The sequence below is a fragment of the Strix aluco genome, chromosome 7 (genome assembly GCF_031877795.1).
Source record: "Strix aluco isolate bStrAlu1 chromosome 7, bStrAlu1.hap1, whole genome shotgun sequence".
Lineage (NCBI taxonomy): Eukaryota > Metazoa > Chordata > Aves > Strigiformes > Strigidae > Strix > Strix aluco.
Window position 1 is genome coordinate 3,164,953 of NC_133937.1, and position 19,339 is coordinate 3,184,291.

Below are 19,339 nucleotides of genomic sequence, written 5' to 3' on the forward strand. Positions count from 1 at the left end.
CGAAAGCGTGAAGGCAAGTCTGAGCCAAGAAAGTGGTGGGTACTACCACAATCCTCCTTGCATTTCTTTCTGCAGAGTTTAGACAGGGTCTTTGGACACTGTCTTACTACCCTCTTTGGAAAAGATGACTATCAAGTGACAGCATAAGCAAAAGAAGGCAGAGTTACATTAAAGCAGCACAGAATCTAGTTTTGGTGCCCATATATTTAAACAGACTTGATGGCATCTTTTTGTTTCCGTGTGTTCCAAAAGCTCCATTTCCCCAGTGTGAATAAGAAGAGTCCCCAGAAGAAAAACTAGTTTCTGTTTTAAAAACATCAATAATATCTATTTTCTCTTGAACAGACAATCTTCCAAGTGTCCTCCCAAAATACCTTTTTCTTCCTGACTCCTAACACATTATACAAACACAAAGTTAAGATATCAGAGCTTTGTTCCATTCAACCCAGTAACAGAGGATGACAAGCAGAGCTGCCCAGGAAGGCACCTGCTGAAATAACTGCTTTGTATGATGTGGCATGACGATGGGGTTCAACCTCTGGAAATCCAGCAGCAGATTCCAGTTTGAACGCCTCCCCTTAGGCCCCAACCCATCCATTTTTAATTCCTTACACACCCACACAGGGCCCGTCTCTTGCTCTCATGGCCTGACCAGACAAACGTGCAACCGGACACGACCCAGACCACAGCAGCAGCTCCGGGGCAATATGCATCAGGTCCAGCTACTCAGGAAACGTTTGCCATACAAACGGTCATGTCCCATCTTCTCCAGGAGGAAGACCCCAAAAACCTAATCCAGCCAGAGGACTGAAAACTGGAATCAGCTGTTAGAGGGAACATTAGTGGGTTACAAAACAAAACCCAAAAAAAAAACCACCCCAGGGAGCTTGCAACTGCCAAAAATCAGTCTCCAGAAGATTTTTCCAGGAGGTTTGGATTAACAGATAAAATTAGAACAGTACCATTTGGTGCAGTAGGTGGTGACCAGACACCGAAGTATTTTGGCAGATATTCCCGCAGCTCCAGAAGAACGCTGTCGCAACAGTCGGAGTCATAAACCTGAAATAAATTAGGGAGGGGTGGAGAGATCATCAGTTTAAAACATTCATTTTATACTTCCTATTGTCCCATAATTATAATTTCTTACAGTCTTTGTTTTCATATGTTTAAGATTTCTACTTTACATTTAAAAACATACAAGATGAAGATGATAATTATCACAGTCCAACCGAAATGAATAGTATCCTTTCTTTCAAATTTTCCAGTGGAAAAGATGCATCAACTCCAAGAATAATTTATGGCTTAACTTGCATAAAAATCTAAACTATAATTGTTAGCCTTGAAGCCTATTTAGTGAAAAGGGTGTTCTCCCATCCTGGATCCAAGACTGTATAGGATTACTACACTGTATCGTATATCTGAGGCTTTTTAAGTTATATCAGGTGAAGTATACAAGCTCAGACTGGATAGTATTTCCTTGTTTCCTCCAAAACAACTCATCCTGTAACTACATCAAACAAACAATGAACAATTCAAATAGATCTTTTCATTTGCTTTAACACTTTCAACATTTTTTTCAACTTCTGTGGAAAAGGAAGAACAGTTTGGGAACAGAAGCTGGCCTATATTCCTGAAGGAGTAATTCTTCGCCGCATTAAAACAAAGCCTTGGATACTATCTGCGATGGAATCGCAGGGCTGCCACCAGTTTGCAGCGTTGTTGTTGTTGTTGAGAGGGTTTCAAAACCATTCCCTTGACCAGATTCCCCCCCCACCGCGCCTGAAGATCTAGTTACAGGCATAGGGGATAGCCTACAGCACAGTTCAACGCGCTCTGCAGGCTAAAAGATCTATAGCCACGCAAGTACAGGTTACAGCGATTATTAGTGCATTTTGGAACCACCTCATCCTAATCCCCTCGCAGCCATCCCAGCTGTGGTGCTGTCAAACCGGCGCCGTGGCGGCACAGCAGTGCCCACGGGCGCCGCACACCAGCGACCGGGGCCAGCCAACCGCTCTGCTTGCGCTTCAGCCCGCAAGGCACAGGAGCGCAGTCACGGCCCGCTGCAAAGGCAGAAGCGATGCAAAAAAAAATTATTTAAGGTGTTAAAGAGCTCTGCAGAGTTGGCTCAGGTCGTTGCTTCGAGAGCTGCATTTAACCACGGTGAGAGAATATCTTGCGATGGAAACTACGAAGGGTAGGTAGTGCAAAATACGTGCCTTCAGCATTGTAGTATTAATACATCTAGTGACGAAAAAACCCAGATCTGAAGTCCAAGTACTATTTTAGAGAATCAAGGCAAGCCTCGGCTATGATCACTGATGCCGTTTAACTCCAGACAGAGCCTTATGCAGCAGCAGAATGTTAAAATTAGTCAATGTGGGTTTGTGCTAAATTTAGGTTTCATCATAGAAACCTCAAACTGGGCAAACTCAGATCACCGGTGTGCTTCAAATGTGCGGCGTTGTTCGTAGCCCTTCAGGCACATCTAATACGGGGTTCTCCTGGGCTTGTCCTAGCCACAATTCTGACACCTTTATGCCAGCACTGTTCCTGGGCAGTGACTGAGAAGCTGATACGCCCAAATCCACACTGACTTCATGCTACAGCATTTAATTTGACCCGTTCCTTTAACTAGCTCCATACAGCATTTAATTTGACCCATTCCTTTAACTAGCTCCGTAGATCCTAGGGAGGGGGCTGAATCCTCAAAGCTCAAGCCACACAAATATGTGCACACCATGACGCAAAACACTGACACACACCTGCCACCACACCCTCTACCACCACTGTTGCTACCTTAGGCATACAAAAGTTGCTGGGTGTGTATCTTACAAGTCACAGTGTCACATCACTGGGCAGTCATCTGTTTTCACATGTCCTGTTTTTTCAAGCTGGCTTCACCTCTGAGGACTACACGTTAACTGTACATCTAGGCCTATTTTTCCTCCATGTTAACACAAGCTGGTATGCTGCTATCCTTGTGCTCCAAGACAAAAAAACCTTGCTTGTTCTGGGATCAGTGGCTGCTGTTTATTTTTATTTACAAAACATTTCTTTGCTGAGCCTCAGATGTTGCCAGCAGAAGACTGCTTTCCCCAGAAGACTGCAATGTAGCTTAATCTTACTAGCTTAAGGAAGAAAAACAAATTAAGAGTGGGAGAAAAGAGAGAGAGAGAGAAGGATTAGTGCTACACAGATGCTGAGGCACAGACCCATCCACTGCTGTCTTTCATAAGAGAGTTCACTGTCCCCCCCGCCGTACTGAGGGCTGTTTCTGGGTCAGGACACCAAGCACTGACTGGTGGAAGTACTTCGTGCTGTGGGTATTTTCAGACAAGTAGTGCAAACCCACTTTTTGTTTACTGTGGTAGTTTATTATTATAGCACCTCATAGCCAAGACAGGGAATTGCACTGCACCCAGCACAAATACTCCTTTTCCCCAGGTGAATTTAAGCAGATCTGAGAGGCAGCAACCATCATGCAGCATCACACAGCCTTTGCATGGGAGCAAGTATATATATTTAGGACCCAACAAAGAGGAGAGAGATGGAAACAGATGCAGCAGACAAGGAAGAAAAACATGCAAACTGAATGCAACTGAAAAAACAGGCAAACATAACAACTCATTTGCTTAATTTACTGGCAACAAGATTCTGAGAAAGTGACATGTCAGGAGACCACTACCTTTTTTTTTTTTTTTTTTTTTTTTTTTTTTTTAAAGAGAGACAGTACTCTTGCTTTGACTTACTTTTTAATCACCAACATTAGGTGATTAAAACTTAGCAAGTAACTACAAGTATGCTCCTGTGTATTTCAAACAGTAGGACACAATAAAGATATTCAGATAATTTCTAATGGGGTGTAATAGCCCAAAGACACGGCCAAATGGAGAAAAGAGCTCCAGGAAGGGTATCTTCCAAGTAGTCTATCCTTTAATACACTGGATAGAAGACATTTTAAATGGAGACAAAACTCACAGTAATGCATTGTTCAGTGTCATTACTTCAGCATAACAGAACTAAGTACATTACTTCTGTCTCTCAAGAAGTTATCTTGCTCCCAGAAACAGTAATAAACTCCCCTCATAAGTTTGACGTAACATATACAAAGCACTTATTTGGCCTTAATACAGACCTCAATCTCAGCCTGTAATGTATTTGCATGTCAAACATTCAGTTAATAAAGATCAGAGGAAGTCATTTGGTGTGGGCAAAGCAAACCCAGACATTTCAGGAATTATGCTCATTCCTATGCAGGAGAGAACCACTTCTGCTCATCAGAGAGGGGCCTGGTAAACAACACCCATGCCATGGGCATTTCTTCTCATTTCATACAACATGGTAGCAAGCTGCACATTTAGATGTCATTCAGAACACCAAATATAAATGTATACATAAACCATCCCTAAAATTAGACAGAAAATAAACCATGCATCTCATGTCCCAAAAGGTATCGCTACCAATATTGCTGGCAAATTCATGGAAGAGACAGGTTACCACTAATCCTAGAACAACCTTCAGAAATAAACCACTATATTTTTTACTTATATCAGCAATATTCCAATTTTATTTCAAGCTGCACTTTTTTTTTTAATGTAACAAGTCCCTTTCTCCAGCATACATTGACAAATACAAGTTATTTCTGCTTTCCTGGTAACTGTACATAACATCTTCATCTAACAAATCAAGAACTCTAAATCAATGTTCAGTGTCAGCTGGAGGTATCCGTTCTACGTATGACAGACTACATTCTTCCAATAGCACAAACTGGAGACATAAAATGTAATAACTGTTGGGCTTAAAAGCAAGTAAACAGGATGCTGACATTTGGAGGGCTCAGAACATGACCATTACAAATTGCAACAATTAACTCATAGGAAGAATATGCCCCAGATATGCCCTGTGGCAGCTCAGATAGTCTAATAGACACCATGAAGTCATAATTTCCAGTTACTCAGGACTTTTTAATTCCGAGGCAAATTTACCATCCCTTGGTTTTTAATCCAAAGTACACTCTGTTTGTTTTGGTAAATCTGATCCAAACAGATTCATCTGTTTTTTAATGCAAACAGGGGCTGCTTGGGAGAGTGGGAATGTTCTTTTCCTTAAACCAGCATGACATTCGGATTTTGTTTTCTAAAGACCAGCTAATCACATAAACGACAGAGGGAGGATAAAACAAATGTTTAAATTTCAACAGGAAACTAGTTCTGGCAGTACAGACCCATCTTCAATTGTCCCGATGAAAAAATACCACTTTGAGAGAAAGGTAATCTACAGAGAATCTTCTGAAGTACATAAAAGAGTTGATTTAAAAGAATATATATTTAAAATTTGCATTTAAAGCTGTTTGAATAGGAAACTTTAAATGCCAGAGTAGGCATGTCGGTCTGAAGCATCACCCTTTCTTGTTGCCGGCTATCATAAATTAAAGGCAGTAGCACTCTAGCTTACAGAGTCTCAGGATACACAACCAGCTACCAACATCAGGCAGAGAGTTCAGTTTCCAATGTGGGATTTGGGGGGTTCTCGAGAGGTGGGGAGCAGTTAAGAAATCATGCGCTCAAATTAGCAAATGCAAGATTTAAAGATGATAGTGCAACCTTAATTCTGTCTCCCAATGTGTATGCATCGTATTACAGACTTTAATTACCTGAGCGCACACCGCATTTCCCTCCAGACTCCTACATCACCCAGTTACACCAGGGAAGTACAAGGGCCGAAAAATTGAGGTCGACACAGCAGCTGTGATTTTAGTAATTCATAACTGCTTGGCTTTACAACTCAGATAGCCCTTGCTTTTCTTTCAAAATAGTACCATCGATGTTTTGACTTGCAAGCTTCCGCGGTATTTGTTTCCACAAATGTGACTGGAATTGAGTCAGCTCTGCTTATATTCAAAATATCTGATACCAGAGTAATTCCAAAAGTTAAATATTTGTGAATGCTGTTATATTAAAAGGCTATTCTAGTGAATTGCTTATTTTACCATCCAATATAGAGCCATACTATACATGAGATTGTAATCATTATTCTCACTGAAGATACCTACAGAAAGGAAAAAAAAAAACCCTTAAACCAAATCAGGATATATTCCCACAGTCAGATCACATAAATGGATTTTCAAGTAAGAGTGGCACACACTTGTGACAATCATATCCTCCTCCTAGGAGCCAGGGGGGGAAAAAAAAAAGAAAAATTATAGCAAGGAGTTAGCCATGTTACCTTCCAAAAAATGAAGGCTGTGAAAATAAGCTTCAAAAATCTCCCAAAGAGATACTTATTTGGTCATGTTTATCAACGAGGCATTCTCTGACAATGCCAAAAAAACAGTAGGTCTTATTTTATCCACTTCCACATGTTTTATACAGTCAAATTTAGGCTGACCTAGCAAGATTTACAGCCCCAGGCATGGAATCATCTTTACAAAAGGCAAAGCAAACCCTGACCCATTTCTGAGGACATGGCAGAGCTTCAAAACTTCAGCAGACAGAAGAAGAAACCAAAAGGCAGCAGCCAGGCACAGCCACCAGCAGCAATGCTGAACAAATACCATGGTGGAGCCGTGAGTGAAGAGCCACAGACACCATACGCAGCAAGTTGCTCTGAAACAGTCCGAGGTAAGTTGGGTAGAGACAGATCATCCAGTCGCTCTTTCCTTCCAATAACCCCTGACTACAGAGGCAAGGCAGTGAAGTATCTTGAAAGACATAAGCAGGCACCCGACCCTACCCCATCACAAGCAGAAAAGGGTTGTTTTTCTCTTCACAAGACAGCAAACTCCCACCTCGTCTTTCAACCCTCAACATTCCTGGGCAACTAAAGATTAACAACAAAGCAAGTTTAAATTACTTACTCTACCCATACACCCCTGCAATTGCTGCAAGCCACCCAGCTGAGCACACAGCAGGGTAGTTAGCGGGCATCAGGGCCTTCCTGGTCAAAATTGCAAAATTAGAGATCATGTTTCATCACAAATCTCTTGCCACAGAACTGAGCTTCCTCTTGCCCTTCAGCCTCTCCTAGGTTCACAACTCGCTAGCACAGTCAGATGTTCAGCTTCAACTGCATAGGAGCTGCAGTCTTCAATGACCTTGAGCACCCTTTGACATCAAAAACAATTCTTCTTTGGAAACGTGCAAAGTCTGATCCCTCAGGCACCACAATCTGATTCATCTTTTTCCCTAAAAAAAAAACCAAAACCCCAAACTCCTAAAGAAGATACCCAGAAAAGTACAGGTGATTGTATTTACATTACCAGCACAAACACCTGTTAAACAGCCTCCTAAGTAGGTTACATTCCTTTGGTTCAGTTATGTCAACGTGCACGTACAACAGACTGGAGTAGAGTTCACATTAGGTACTCTCTACTAGAGACCAAAATAAAGAGAACATAGCCTAAAAAAACTGGTTAAGTCATACCACCATTGGTCATCTGATAAGGAAGTTTCAAGTTTAACACACTAAATACTTCTCCCATTCTTACTTACTCTTCCGTCTTAGTTTGACAACACTTACCATTCACCCAATAGAGCCACAGTGACACTGTCCATAGTGACTCTGCAAAAACTCAGGCTACCAGCAAATTTCAAGGCAAAAAGTCAAGTCACTTGGTCAATTCATACCTACCTTGAAGAAGTACAGTACAACCAGTTTTCTCATCTATCTTTACAACTATTGTGCCAAAAGACAGCCCTGTTATTGCAATAGGTGAAGTGGTGCAACGTTAATACTGCTTAGCATTTTAAGGGAAAGCACGAACCTGGTCAGAAACTACCACCCTGACACATCCAGGTCCTCGCTGGTGCAAAAGCAAGTTGAACAAAGACAGCAGCCAGAGTGTTTTCATTTAAAAAAATCTTCCTGGAGCAGAAAGTTTGTAAGCAACTATTCAAGAGTTCAAGCTTAAATTATCACTGAAATGACTGAAAGAAAAGTGAAATGGTAGAATAGGACAAAAGGGAAAATAAGCCAGTGTGGCTGTCCCACTTTCTGAGAACATTACTAAGCATTACCCTTTGTTTCTGGAAAGCTATCTGATCACAGCTGCAGATTCAAGCTAGGGACTGAGAGAGAACAAGGGGTGGGAAGAGCCCTGAAGCAGTTATATTTAAATAGGCAAAATTTAATTTTACATTTCAAAGAGACAGAAAGTGGAACCAAGTCCTGACAGACGTCTGTTGGGTCATTTTTTTCCTAATACTGCAAGAGGCAGCCCTCACAAAGAACTTACTGCAGCATTACCCTAAAGGTGCAGTTTCACGGTAGTTAAAGTCAATCGGAGCCAGGGCTACCACAGTCCCACACACATTTCCATCCAGCTGGTCCTACAGCCTGCTGAGCACCTTGAGTTGGCTCGCTGCCCCAGTGCCAGACCAAGGCACTCCACTTGAACTGCCTACCACCAGTGCCCCCTGGAAGAAAAAAAAAAAAATGTCTTTACCATCCTTTAAAAAAACACCTCTTTGTGCTCCCCTTAATTTTGACACTGTCATTCATCTAGATTATCGGTATTTTACCAGCAACTAGGTATTTTACCATCTCCTAGTATATCCTACCCCTTATTCCAGAATACTAAACTCCCACTTGCAACCAGGTGTCCAAAACGATCATTTCAAGGGCCACCCTGCAAATGTTACATCAGATTTATAGTCTCAGTTTCTACAGGAAAAGCTCCTCTGCCATCAACAGGCTCTACTTTGTGATGAGAACACTTGCCAAGACAGAAGCAGCTAGTAATAATCTTTTTATTTTACAATATTTATTGATTTTTTTAAATGGACTGAGAAGAATGGCACCTACTAACACGATTTTAGTTGATGTTTTATAATTCTGGGAAAGTATGCAACGGCTCCTTCCACAAGGACTAAAAATAACAGCCCAAAAGCTATTCTGAAGTTTTCCACCCAAGTAGATGCGTTTTCAGTTGTTAGAGAAGACATACTAACATCCAAATAGCTGATTTGTAATAACTAGAGGTATTTTTGCTTTGCTTTGAATAATTCTTTGGAGTCCCACCTGTACGTTTGCCTGTGCAAAACTTCAAGTTACAGATTCATCTATAAGCCTTTCACTTAAGTCTGCTGGAGAAGCAACAGTGGCTGTTGCTTCCCAAACCTGCTAACAACTTGCTTGCTCACCACTGACCAGAAAGGAAAGAAGCAGTGCTAACTGGTGCTAGGACACGGGGACAGGGGAGAAACCAAAAAAGAAGAACAGTAATAACACCACTAAGAAACCTTAGGAAGCCTTTGATCAGAGTTTGCTCCAGCAAGGCAGAGAAAAAAATCTGGGTAAGTGGATTCTGTTAGGCATGGTGAGCCAAGTCATTTGTTTTGCTTTGTCAAGGAGATTTTTATAGCTATATAAATGTATATATTATACACACACACAGAAAAAATAAATACTCAAAGACTGAAAAATAATTGCTACCAAATTGCTCCCTAAGTATTGAATATTACAGGAATTTTAACAAGCATGTTATATACACAGTGGGACACTCAACATAATATTTAATGGAGTCTTTCATTTACTTACAGTTAATCTGGTACCTGGATGACCAAGAACCCACCAAAACATTATATTATTTTCCACCATATGCACTCATGACTCACATCTCTTTCCACACATACATAGTCCTGGCTTTATGCAATATTCTCATATTACAAGCCTTTTTTAAAAAAAAAAAATATCTAGAAACTGGAATTCTTGTTTTCAGAGACTGAATTAATTTTCCTTTTCTCTCAAGGAGGCAACCTACACTTTCCTCAAACCCACACTGGCAGTCCACCAACCAAATCTTACTTTTAAATAAACTTATAATGCACGAAGTACTGTATTTTCTGTATAACACCAACATACCTTTAGTAAGTTTATTCATATTCTGAAACATTCATAACTGAATTGAAGTTTAAACAATATTTGATCCAGTCTGAAAAAGTAATTCGCATGACCCTCTAGCACAGCAGGAGCACTGTACTGTAACTTAATCCAATTTAATACACTGCAGATATGCACATTAAAACTATGCATTTTTGCTTTATTTTCAGCCAGATCTACTCTCAGGAAGGAATCTTCCTCAAAATCAGGTTGGTAGGAGAACTGGAATTTTTTTCCTGCTTACTTACCTAGCATGGACTATAGACTACTCAATCTATTACCAACTCTACCCAGTAGTTCCCCGATAACACCACATTCCAATAATGGCCTTTTACTGTCTCCTTTCATGAGGTTTTCTTAGATTTATTAAAGCAGGTTGTAGTTTATTCTGTGGCACATAATATACAAGGAGCACGGGGAACAGCTGCTCACCAGACCCTTCTAGGTCAACCTTCTACTGCACAGTGCATCCTTGGCAAACTTGTTTTTGCTAGAGTACAAGAATCACAAAAATCTGCCATACTGTTTAAGTCTTACTGTCCTGGTACAGTAGGTTTTCAGTCATTTAATACTGATCTGAAGTACAAAAAATGTGTTTGTAGGACAGTAGTAGGAACTCTGCACATTCTTAGACCTACACTTCATCGTTCATCTCTCTTAGACAACTCATAATGTGAAAAAGATCTGAATACAAGCTGCCAGTATGTCACCATTTGGTCAAAAACCATTTTCTTCTCATGAGCTGAGGAGTACTGCATGTCCTTCCTTATTACAATAATTCTGTCCAGGCTCGTGGTTTAAAGCACAGAGTGTGAGGCAATTTCACAGACTAGCTTGGGAACTTAAAATGTGCTTATTTCCCCAGCAAGACAGAATCCCTCCCAGACAGTTTCTCAGCAGGAGGAATGATGCCAAGGGCAGAAACAGACTGTATCAGAATGGACTCGCTATGTTTGCAAACTGGTCATTTGTGTACTTCGGTACTGCTACCTCTTCTGGAGGTGCAGCAGATCTGATGTACCAGAATGAGACATGGCCAAAGGTAACTTTTCAGGATATCGAGCTACAGCTCCGAACGCGGTAGTAATGAAAGTTTGGGCAATGCACTGCATCCCCAAAATAAGACGTTAAGTGAATTGTGCAACCTATTTCTTCAAGCTTTGTCCATACAAGACTGAAAATCAGAACCTTATCTGGAGACTTGATCACAGGATAAGGATATTTTAGTACACAATAGCAGCACGATGGCCATCATCCACTCCTTTTTCAGTCAAGGATAATCATCTAAATCAAGACTATAAAACCAGTTAACTGAGTTTACAAAATAGGGTAATTCATCCTGAAGCAAGACATACTTTGCCTTCCCAATCCCTTTCCTTTTCCGTCACTAGCAGAGAACAGTTTACAGAACACAGCCTGCCTTATCGTGATTTGTGCTATATAGGCTGAAAGGGGGCTGAGCCTTATGAGTCAGTTCTTGCAACTCGATGCAAAAGCTTCCAGGCCAAAACACATCTTCCAGGCTGCTGGCTTGATTTTATGCCATGGAGGGGGAGGGAAGTCACCAGAAGTCTTCTGCACTGCCTGAAGCTGCTTGAATACTAATTAAAATTAGACAATGCAAAAAGGAAGAAAGCATTGAGCAGTAATGAAAAGCCACGGCATAGGAATAGTGGCGGGTTATTGAGAATGACATAAATAAAACCATAAGAAGATTATTGATAACAGTCCAAACAGGCATACTTCCTGCACGTTTCTTCTCTGTAACCACAGAAGGACAAGGAACTATGGCTTCAGGAATATTAACGTAATTGGGTCTTCACTAACATATTCTCCTCTGGTCACAAACTCTTAAGAGAGACAGCAAAAGCTGCACAAACTATATTAATTCTGCCTTATGTCAGGCTGTAAAATGAGTTAGTAAGCTCTTTAGGGGAAACAAAACAGAAAGACAGGTCATTGCCCTGTTGAAAGCTGCATTATAGTGCATCCAACAAAAGTTCACAACAACAATTGCACAGGCAACCATGAAACCATTACTTCCTAGCTTTCAAGTGCCTGACTCTCACCTAACGTAAATCTCTTTTACATGCTGGAGTTATTTGTGTCTCTTACATCCTGGCTTTGTTTTCAGGACATGTAACAAGAGTGAAAAACAATTTCTATTATCTACAGTGGTAACAGCTTCCTTGCATTCATATTATATGTCAGCAGGGCTTGAACCCTGAACTTTCAGACTACTGCTACAGCAGTTAACTGAGCCGTCATTAATTGGCAATGGGTGGAAGATCTGTTATCCAGAAGGGCCAGATGACTAGCCTGCTTATCTTTTCCCAACGCTACGTGGGGTGAATCAGCTCCCCTGATCCCCAGGCATTGCAATGGAGGTAGGTGGCTGCCAGAGCTGAGCTGGGGCTGGGAGAACCCCATCCACCTTTTCATTCCAAGACCCCAAAATTACCCTTGCACTCCGGGACAAGGGTATCTGTGAATTTGGGTAAGACTTGCGTTCCAACAGCCTTGGAAATTTTATAGTATTGCAGGTATGTTATTTGGAGCCATGGCTTGGCAACATCACAAGAACTAGCTATGACAAGTCTGACATGCAGCCACTAGCAAACAGGAAAAAAAGGGTAAGCACTGGAAGTTGTCCATGCTGCAAGAGCTTTCTCGGGACAGTTTTCAGCAGGCAGGATAAGGGGGGAAGGTATACTGCTCATACTTCAAGCATCACACAGTCACCACAGGAGAGCAGAAAGGCAATTCAAATAAAAGTTTACAGGAACATTTATTGAACTGTTAAGCGTAAAATCCCAGTTTATTAGCTACTGCATTGGCAACCTTTAAAACTTAAGTATGCCACGCTCAGGACAGGTACACACAGTAACGGAGGTTTACAGCCCCACCAAGCGAACGACAGAAGTCAAAGAACTGCCATTTCAAACCAGCTCAGTGGCCTCCTCTTGTTCTGCTGAATGTAAGAAACCCTCCATCTGGACATTAGGAAAACATTTTTCACAGAAAGAGTGGTCAGACAGTGGAATAGGCTGCCCAGGGAGGGGGTGGAGTCACCATCCCTGGGTGTGTTTAAGGGTCGTTTGGATGAGCTGTTGGGGGATATGGTGTAGGGGAGAACTTTGTAGAGTAGGGCTGAGGGTTGGACTCGATGATCCCAAGGGTCTTTTCCAACCTGAATGATTCTGTGATCTCTTAGTGCTAAACACACAGCTTGTAGGAGACTGTAGTCAGAAGGTAACCTCAACAACTGTAATTCTCTCTTCCTCAGTTTTAAATACTTGCAGCTCAAGCTCTATCCCTTTGTGCCCTCAAAAGCAGCTGCCCTATTTAAAGCCTGACATTCCAGCTTCCTCCCCCTCTTCAGGGCACCTACAAGACAGTAGTTTCTGCAAGGCTACATTCTTGACATGACAAATTAAGAAAAACCCTTGTGCTGAAGAGGATAGCTCTTAAATAGGAAGAGAAAGTTATGCTAGCACACTGTGCTCTTGGGTACAGCCTGGCATGTTTGAGACAAGAGCTCTGTACCCAGCTACCCAGGGAGGTTTTACCTCATACAGTGACTGCACTAACCTTTTCAAAGGATGCTTTCCTCACAGTTCCCAACTCATCTGCCAGAAGAGATCACTGCAGGAGGGCCAATAGGCTTCTTCCCTCTCCCAACACTACCGAGTTAAATCAGACTATTTCAGCCTGTATAAATGTGCCCTGGCATAAAGCAGGCTGAAGCCAAATACTAAAACACACTGAGTAGTAGCCCGCTTTGTGGATTTCTTAGCATGCATGTGTAGGCAGCCTACCATAAACACATACTGCCTTTTACCAATTTATTTTCTTTAATGGAAACGGGTCACTACTACATACTATATTACACTATATTTTCAAACAGCACTATTTTCCGATTTCCACATCTCTGTATACTGCTCCCTCCTGAAACTCCTTTAAAAGCAGTCCTTCAGAGTGCCTCCGCCTACGTGTTCTCACCAAGTATTTCCATTAGATGGAAACAACTGATCATCAGTGTAGATAGTCCTTAAAAAAACACAACTCTTCTACTTCCATTTTTTCATTCTCTTGTTGCTCATACCTACTGAAAACAAAGTATTTTGTAGTTATTCAAGGTTAAAAAAACTCCAAATTTCTTACCCAGATAAGGGTACCAGAAGACCTGGTAAAACATTCCAGAGTTACATAGTCTATTTGTAAGTAGTTCATGCCCTCAGGTACAGGAAGGGAGTTTGCAGGAACAAAATTAAAACATTATTTTGATTTGATAATTACTCGTATTTACAGAACTCAATAGAAAGTGGACATTACCACTGGAAAGTCACACTCCAATGATAAGTTAAGCAATACATAGTAAGTTATTAACAATGAATACAAACAGGTCATTGTTCTACTACATTTTATCATAGAAGGTATTCACGATAATCTTGTCATATGCTATTTTTCCCCTCCCTCATAACACAGAATCATGGCAAGCCATTTCCCCATCAGTAGAGAATGACACATATTGCTATAATAGAGATAAAAGTTTGATTTACTTGGTGAAATAATCTCTTCAGAAAGAAGACCTGTACTGAGAGGGTGGGTCATTTTTTTTTTAAACTGCTGAACTGAAAATATACTACCAGGAAAACAGAAAGGAAAACCTAATGGCACTCTGAGTAGGAATTACTTGAGAGATTTTCCAGTTTTCCACTTTGATAGAGACCTGTGAAATTCATCAAAACTTCCAGTTGCCACACACTTCTAAGCAGGTTTCAGATCACTATTAGTATTCTGTTCAAGTCTCCATTCCAAAATGGAAGCCCATTTTGTTTGAGCTTTACCAGTCAGCACTTGGCTTCAGCTCAGTAGAAAATAACGCATCAATAACCAGGGGAAAAAAACTTTTGCTGACAGAGACTATGGCACCTCTGTCATGTTCACACATCCAGCTGAAGGCAAATTCAGCAGGTTCAGAAGAGAAGACTGTCTTGTCCAGATAGAAGATATCTACCTGGTATCACGTTAAATATATCAGAGTTATAGGCAAACTTGTCTCTTAATGCCCCATTATCTTCTCTCATGACACATTCCCTGCAACCTTCAGCTCACAAGCACTCAGACCGCATGCTGAAATACCGCTTCCTGGTCACTGGAAGACACTTCTGCCTCAGATCTGCGATAGCTGCTCTCCAGCTGACCTGTAAAGCTGAAACTGAGACATGTTCATCTTCTTGCTACTGTAAACTACAGAGGTTCTCAATTACTTCAGCTGAGGAGGTTTGCTTTACCTGTAAGTAAAAAACCCCACTTATTTCTGACCCAGGTACTGGGGTACTAACCTTAATTCAGGCCAGAGTAAGGTAGCATGCAAAGGAAGCAAGAGCTGATCTATCGCTACAGACAAAGCAGTTCTAAGCACATATGAATAAATAGGTGCAGAAACGAAAAAAAGTCATGATTAATCCACATATACTAACGGGTAACCTTCTGGTTTGATCTTGTCAGTGTCTAGTCCTGACAAAGCAACAGCCTGGGGTTCATCAGTCTTGTTTCACTTGTTTCATTTCTGCTCTGTTTTTCATCATCTTCTGTACCTGACTGCCTTGTAAACCACCCCTTGTCTCAAAGAGTGGTAAAATTCTCCTTCCCCCATTCTCTGGAGACTCATTAGCTTACTCCAAGGTGATACTGTCCCTTTGATTATAGACCACAAGTGCATTCAGCTCAGTCACCAAAACAGGGCAGTCCTGCTGTTGTGTCCCCTCCTTACCAGTTTAATCACTAAAACTGACAGAAGACTACCAACACAAGGAAGTTCTGCAGTCTTTTCAATAAGTCAAGTCAGATCACTGATGTTCAAAAAGCACCAGCACAGCACAAGGTAAATGGCAAGAATAGGAAGAAAGGCCTTTCCCTCTTGGCAGCAACGAGCTATTTTATCAGCTCAAGCTGCATGTGAAACTGTACCTTACACTGAACCTCACAATCCGCAGTAATCCTCATCCTGTACCAACCATAGGTAGTGCTTAGGTGTCTATATCCTGCATCACATGGTTCTTGCCTGAGAGCAAACATGACAGTAGTTAATCATTGAGAAGCAACAAATCCCTAAGACCTTTCTCCTGTACTTTCACCTATATAACGTACGTGCATTTGCTCTCCTTCCCTTCTCCCACAAAAAGGCATTCTAGTCCATGCACAACCAAAAGCACGTATACACCTTTCCCTTTCTCCATTGTTTTTCATTAATTGCTCAACCCCTTTCCCAAATGGCTTATAACCAAAAAAATCAGAAGTGACCCAGCAAGGCCCTGGAAGACATAATGGAAGCTAAATTTGCGAGTTACCAGCACTGAGACCTGACTTCTTCCACTGTGACATGGCATAGTAACACGGGCACTAACACAGACCTCCTTCTCAAAGATTTTGCCCAGAGTCTTGCTCACGCCTTGTCACGTGAGTCCTAGCAGCAGGCAAAATGATAAAACCTGTGCTGTGAACGGTTAACGTCTAAGCAGTGCTCAAGCTTACCCCTCTTACCTGCTAGCTTTAGACAGAGATAGCACGTTACTGTCTGTACCTCAGGATTTCACAGAAAAGTAAGCAGCCTGGCACTCAAAGGAATCTGTTCAAGCTTTCTCCTTCTACTGAAGAGTTACTGCTCAGGCTGGATTGCACCGTTCTTAACCTCATCTAAATGACAGTCACTGAGAAACCTCAGAAAAATATTTACATTTAGATTTAACTGGCTGCTGTCAAGCTCCTACTAACCCAAAAGCTGCTGCATTGTCTAGCAGTCCCATCACGAGATTTATCAAGTAATGCTAGCATGCAAACATTTGCTTAGAGCATGTTGTTCAGTCTGTTTTAACGTGAGATATTTCCACAAAATGTGGAAGGTCTTCTGTTAACTTAAATTAATACCCTTTGGGGGTGGGGGGGAGCAGGAGAATGGAACCCAAACCAAACAACACAACAAAAAAGAGGGTCTCAAGACTCCTCTCTCATCCTGCAAGAAGATTTCTACAGTTCTTTACACCTAATAAGCCATGACAAGGGACAACGTATCAAGCTGATACAGCAAAAACAGGTGATAGACTATCACTGGCAGGTAGGTAGGTAAGGGAAAGATGGTCTAAAAAGAGTTTACCCTCATAACACAACAAGCAACAGCTTTCCTGGTTTGTGTTATTAAAGTTACTGATAAAGCAAGCTGAAGATAGGCAATAGGAAAAATACAACAAACTAAAGTTAAAACAATAAGAGAGTTTCACTTTTTCTTGACTTTTTAAAGGAGCTGAGTTTTAATACAGTGAACAGAGCAATACTTCTAGTAATAAACCAGACTAGACGGAAGCGTACGACATGTTGAATTTAGATGCAACCAACTCTGAGACACTCCGCGACATGAGAAAGATGGGATCAAATATACCACCCTTTAATCATAGATGGAGATAACACAAGGCTTTTCAATAAAATCTTAGATGCTGTGAAAACCCCGCTGTCCCATGAGGAAATAAACCAGCTTAAATCCTGTGAGTGAAGTAGGTCTGGCATGGGGACAGACATTTAGAGGGAAGAAAGTTCTATACAACACACAGATACCGTGACAGGGCTCTCAGTGACCTATCGTTTAGATATTTAGGTTGCACTTTCCCAACCACAACACTAAGGATGTACTTCTACAAGAAGCACACCCATCCTTGCAGCGCCCTCACCTTGTTGTAGAACTCCTGCTCCCTGGGACCGCGAGGTGGTGGCTGCAATTGCTTCAGCACAGTCCCATCCGGATGCTGCAGTATACCTAGAAGAGAAGCATTTCCTTCAGGGCTTAGTTTTAAGAGATACAGCTGCTTTTTTTTTTTTTTTTTTCAGAAATAGTAAATACATCATCAGGGACAGCCTATTTGCAAAGTTGTACTGATTTCAGTACTGCACATTAGAGTTGAAATCCTACAGAAAACCCTTAGCAGAGGTTTGCTTGCATTCCTCTTTTCCCAGACATTAGATGGTTTCTTGGGTCTAATTCTGCTCAAGGCCAACACAGTACTGGGATTTGACATTAGAAGTTCCACCCAAAAAAAGCATTCATTCAACTATGGAAGATTACATAGACACTCCCTTTTTAAATAACTGATAAGTTGTTCTTCCAACAGTGCCAAGAAGTTAAAGGAGTTAGTACCGAGTTTAATGCATTTCTCACTAGCTAAAATAGAAACTATGTCCTGTGAATGTATTTCTATACTAGTGGCACAGAAAGAGCACTTCTGTATTACTAGAAGTAGCACCCCTATAGCACTCCATGCTAATCAGATGCTACTATTTGTATCACCCATAATTACAATACAGAATTTCACCTCTGCTAGGCAGCCACCTTCATCATGCCTGCACGAAGAAACCCCCAAAATATCTTCACTTAATGACTCTCCAGTCAGCAATATTGCTGAGTAGCTGCATAAGAAATGCAACTGAGTATCTGAGAGTACTCAAGAGATGGGTATGGGCAAGAATGAAGAAAAATAACTGCATCCCTGTGAAACGCACTCTAAATTTCAAGATCATCAGTTGCAAGGGAAGAAGAAAAACCCACTTCTGGAAAATAAATTTTCTGCTAGGATTTATTTATAGCTTTTCAGATAGTAATTTATTTAGTTTAGAATGGAAGCAGAAATTTCAACTGTATCCAAAATAGGTTCCATCTTCAGCTTACCACTTGAGGGAAACACAGTAAAACAAGCCAGCTTTGTGTCCCAAAGAGAGTTTGCAGTTGTAACAGCAATTGTGTTTTCACCCTTTAGAAAGCATTATCTCTGAATGGGCTCTGTTGTGCCGTCTCAGAAACTAAACAAAATCTTTAGAGACTAAGACATTTACTTTAAAACAACCACCAGACTTAGAAAAGTTGTTTCATTAGTTGGCTATGCCAATGAACAAAGAGTGGTTTTAAAAATTTGCATAAAACAGCTCTCAAGTCATGTTGCTTGCTGAAAGTTGGATTTTTGTATACTTTCCAGAAAAATACTGTGGACTACCACAACATCTTCAAGACACAATAGGTTCTTCCCCCGCCAACGCTGCACCCTTCTGCATGTGCTGGAAATCACTTAGCAAAGTGCACAAAGTATATGAATGTGAATTGCTAGTAATAACAACATTAAAAAAGGTTTTATAACACATAATCCTCAAAATCTGCATGTTGGCTTTGCTGATAAGACAAGAAGACCATTGACAAGGTAGAAAGACCGGGGAAATATTCCTGGAAGTAGAACCCATACACTATTGGATTGATACATATTCCTTGAAGAGTTCAGTGTGACCTGACGCTGTCTAAAGTTCCCTCATCCTCTGAATTTCTTAACAGACTAAAGCATCTACTCTGTAACTATGGCTGCGGCAGGCCTAGAAACCAAAGACTCATGTTTCAACATTCATCACAAAGATGAAAACT

At 41.1% G+C, this 19,339-nt stretch overlaps 1 protein-coding gene across 2 annotated transcripts in view; it reads right to left on the reverse strand.

The window, feature by feature from the left end:
* Window positions 1-19,339, reverse strand: part of IPMK (inositol polyphosphate multikinase) — a 44,135-nt gene that overhangs the window by 21,412 nt on the left and 3,384 nt on the right. For both annotated transcript variants that reach the window (XM_074830172.1, XM_074830173.1), the window contains exons 2-3: window positions 17,610-17,695; window positions 963-1,059 (exon numbers count right to left, since the gene is read on the reverse strand). In XM_074830172.1, the coding sequence (XP_074686273.1) occupies window positions 963-1,059; window positions 17,610-17,695 (183 nt within the window). The remainder of the gene's footprint in view (window positions 1-962; window positions 1,060-17,609; window positions 17,696-19,339) is intronic.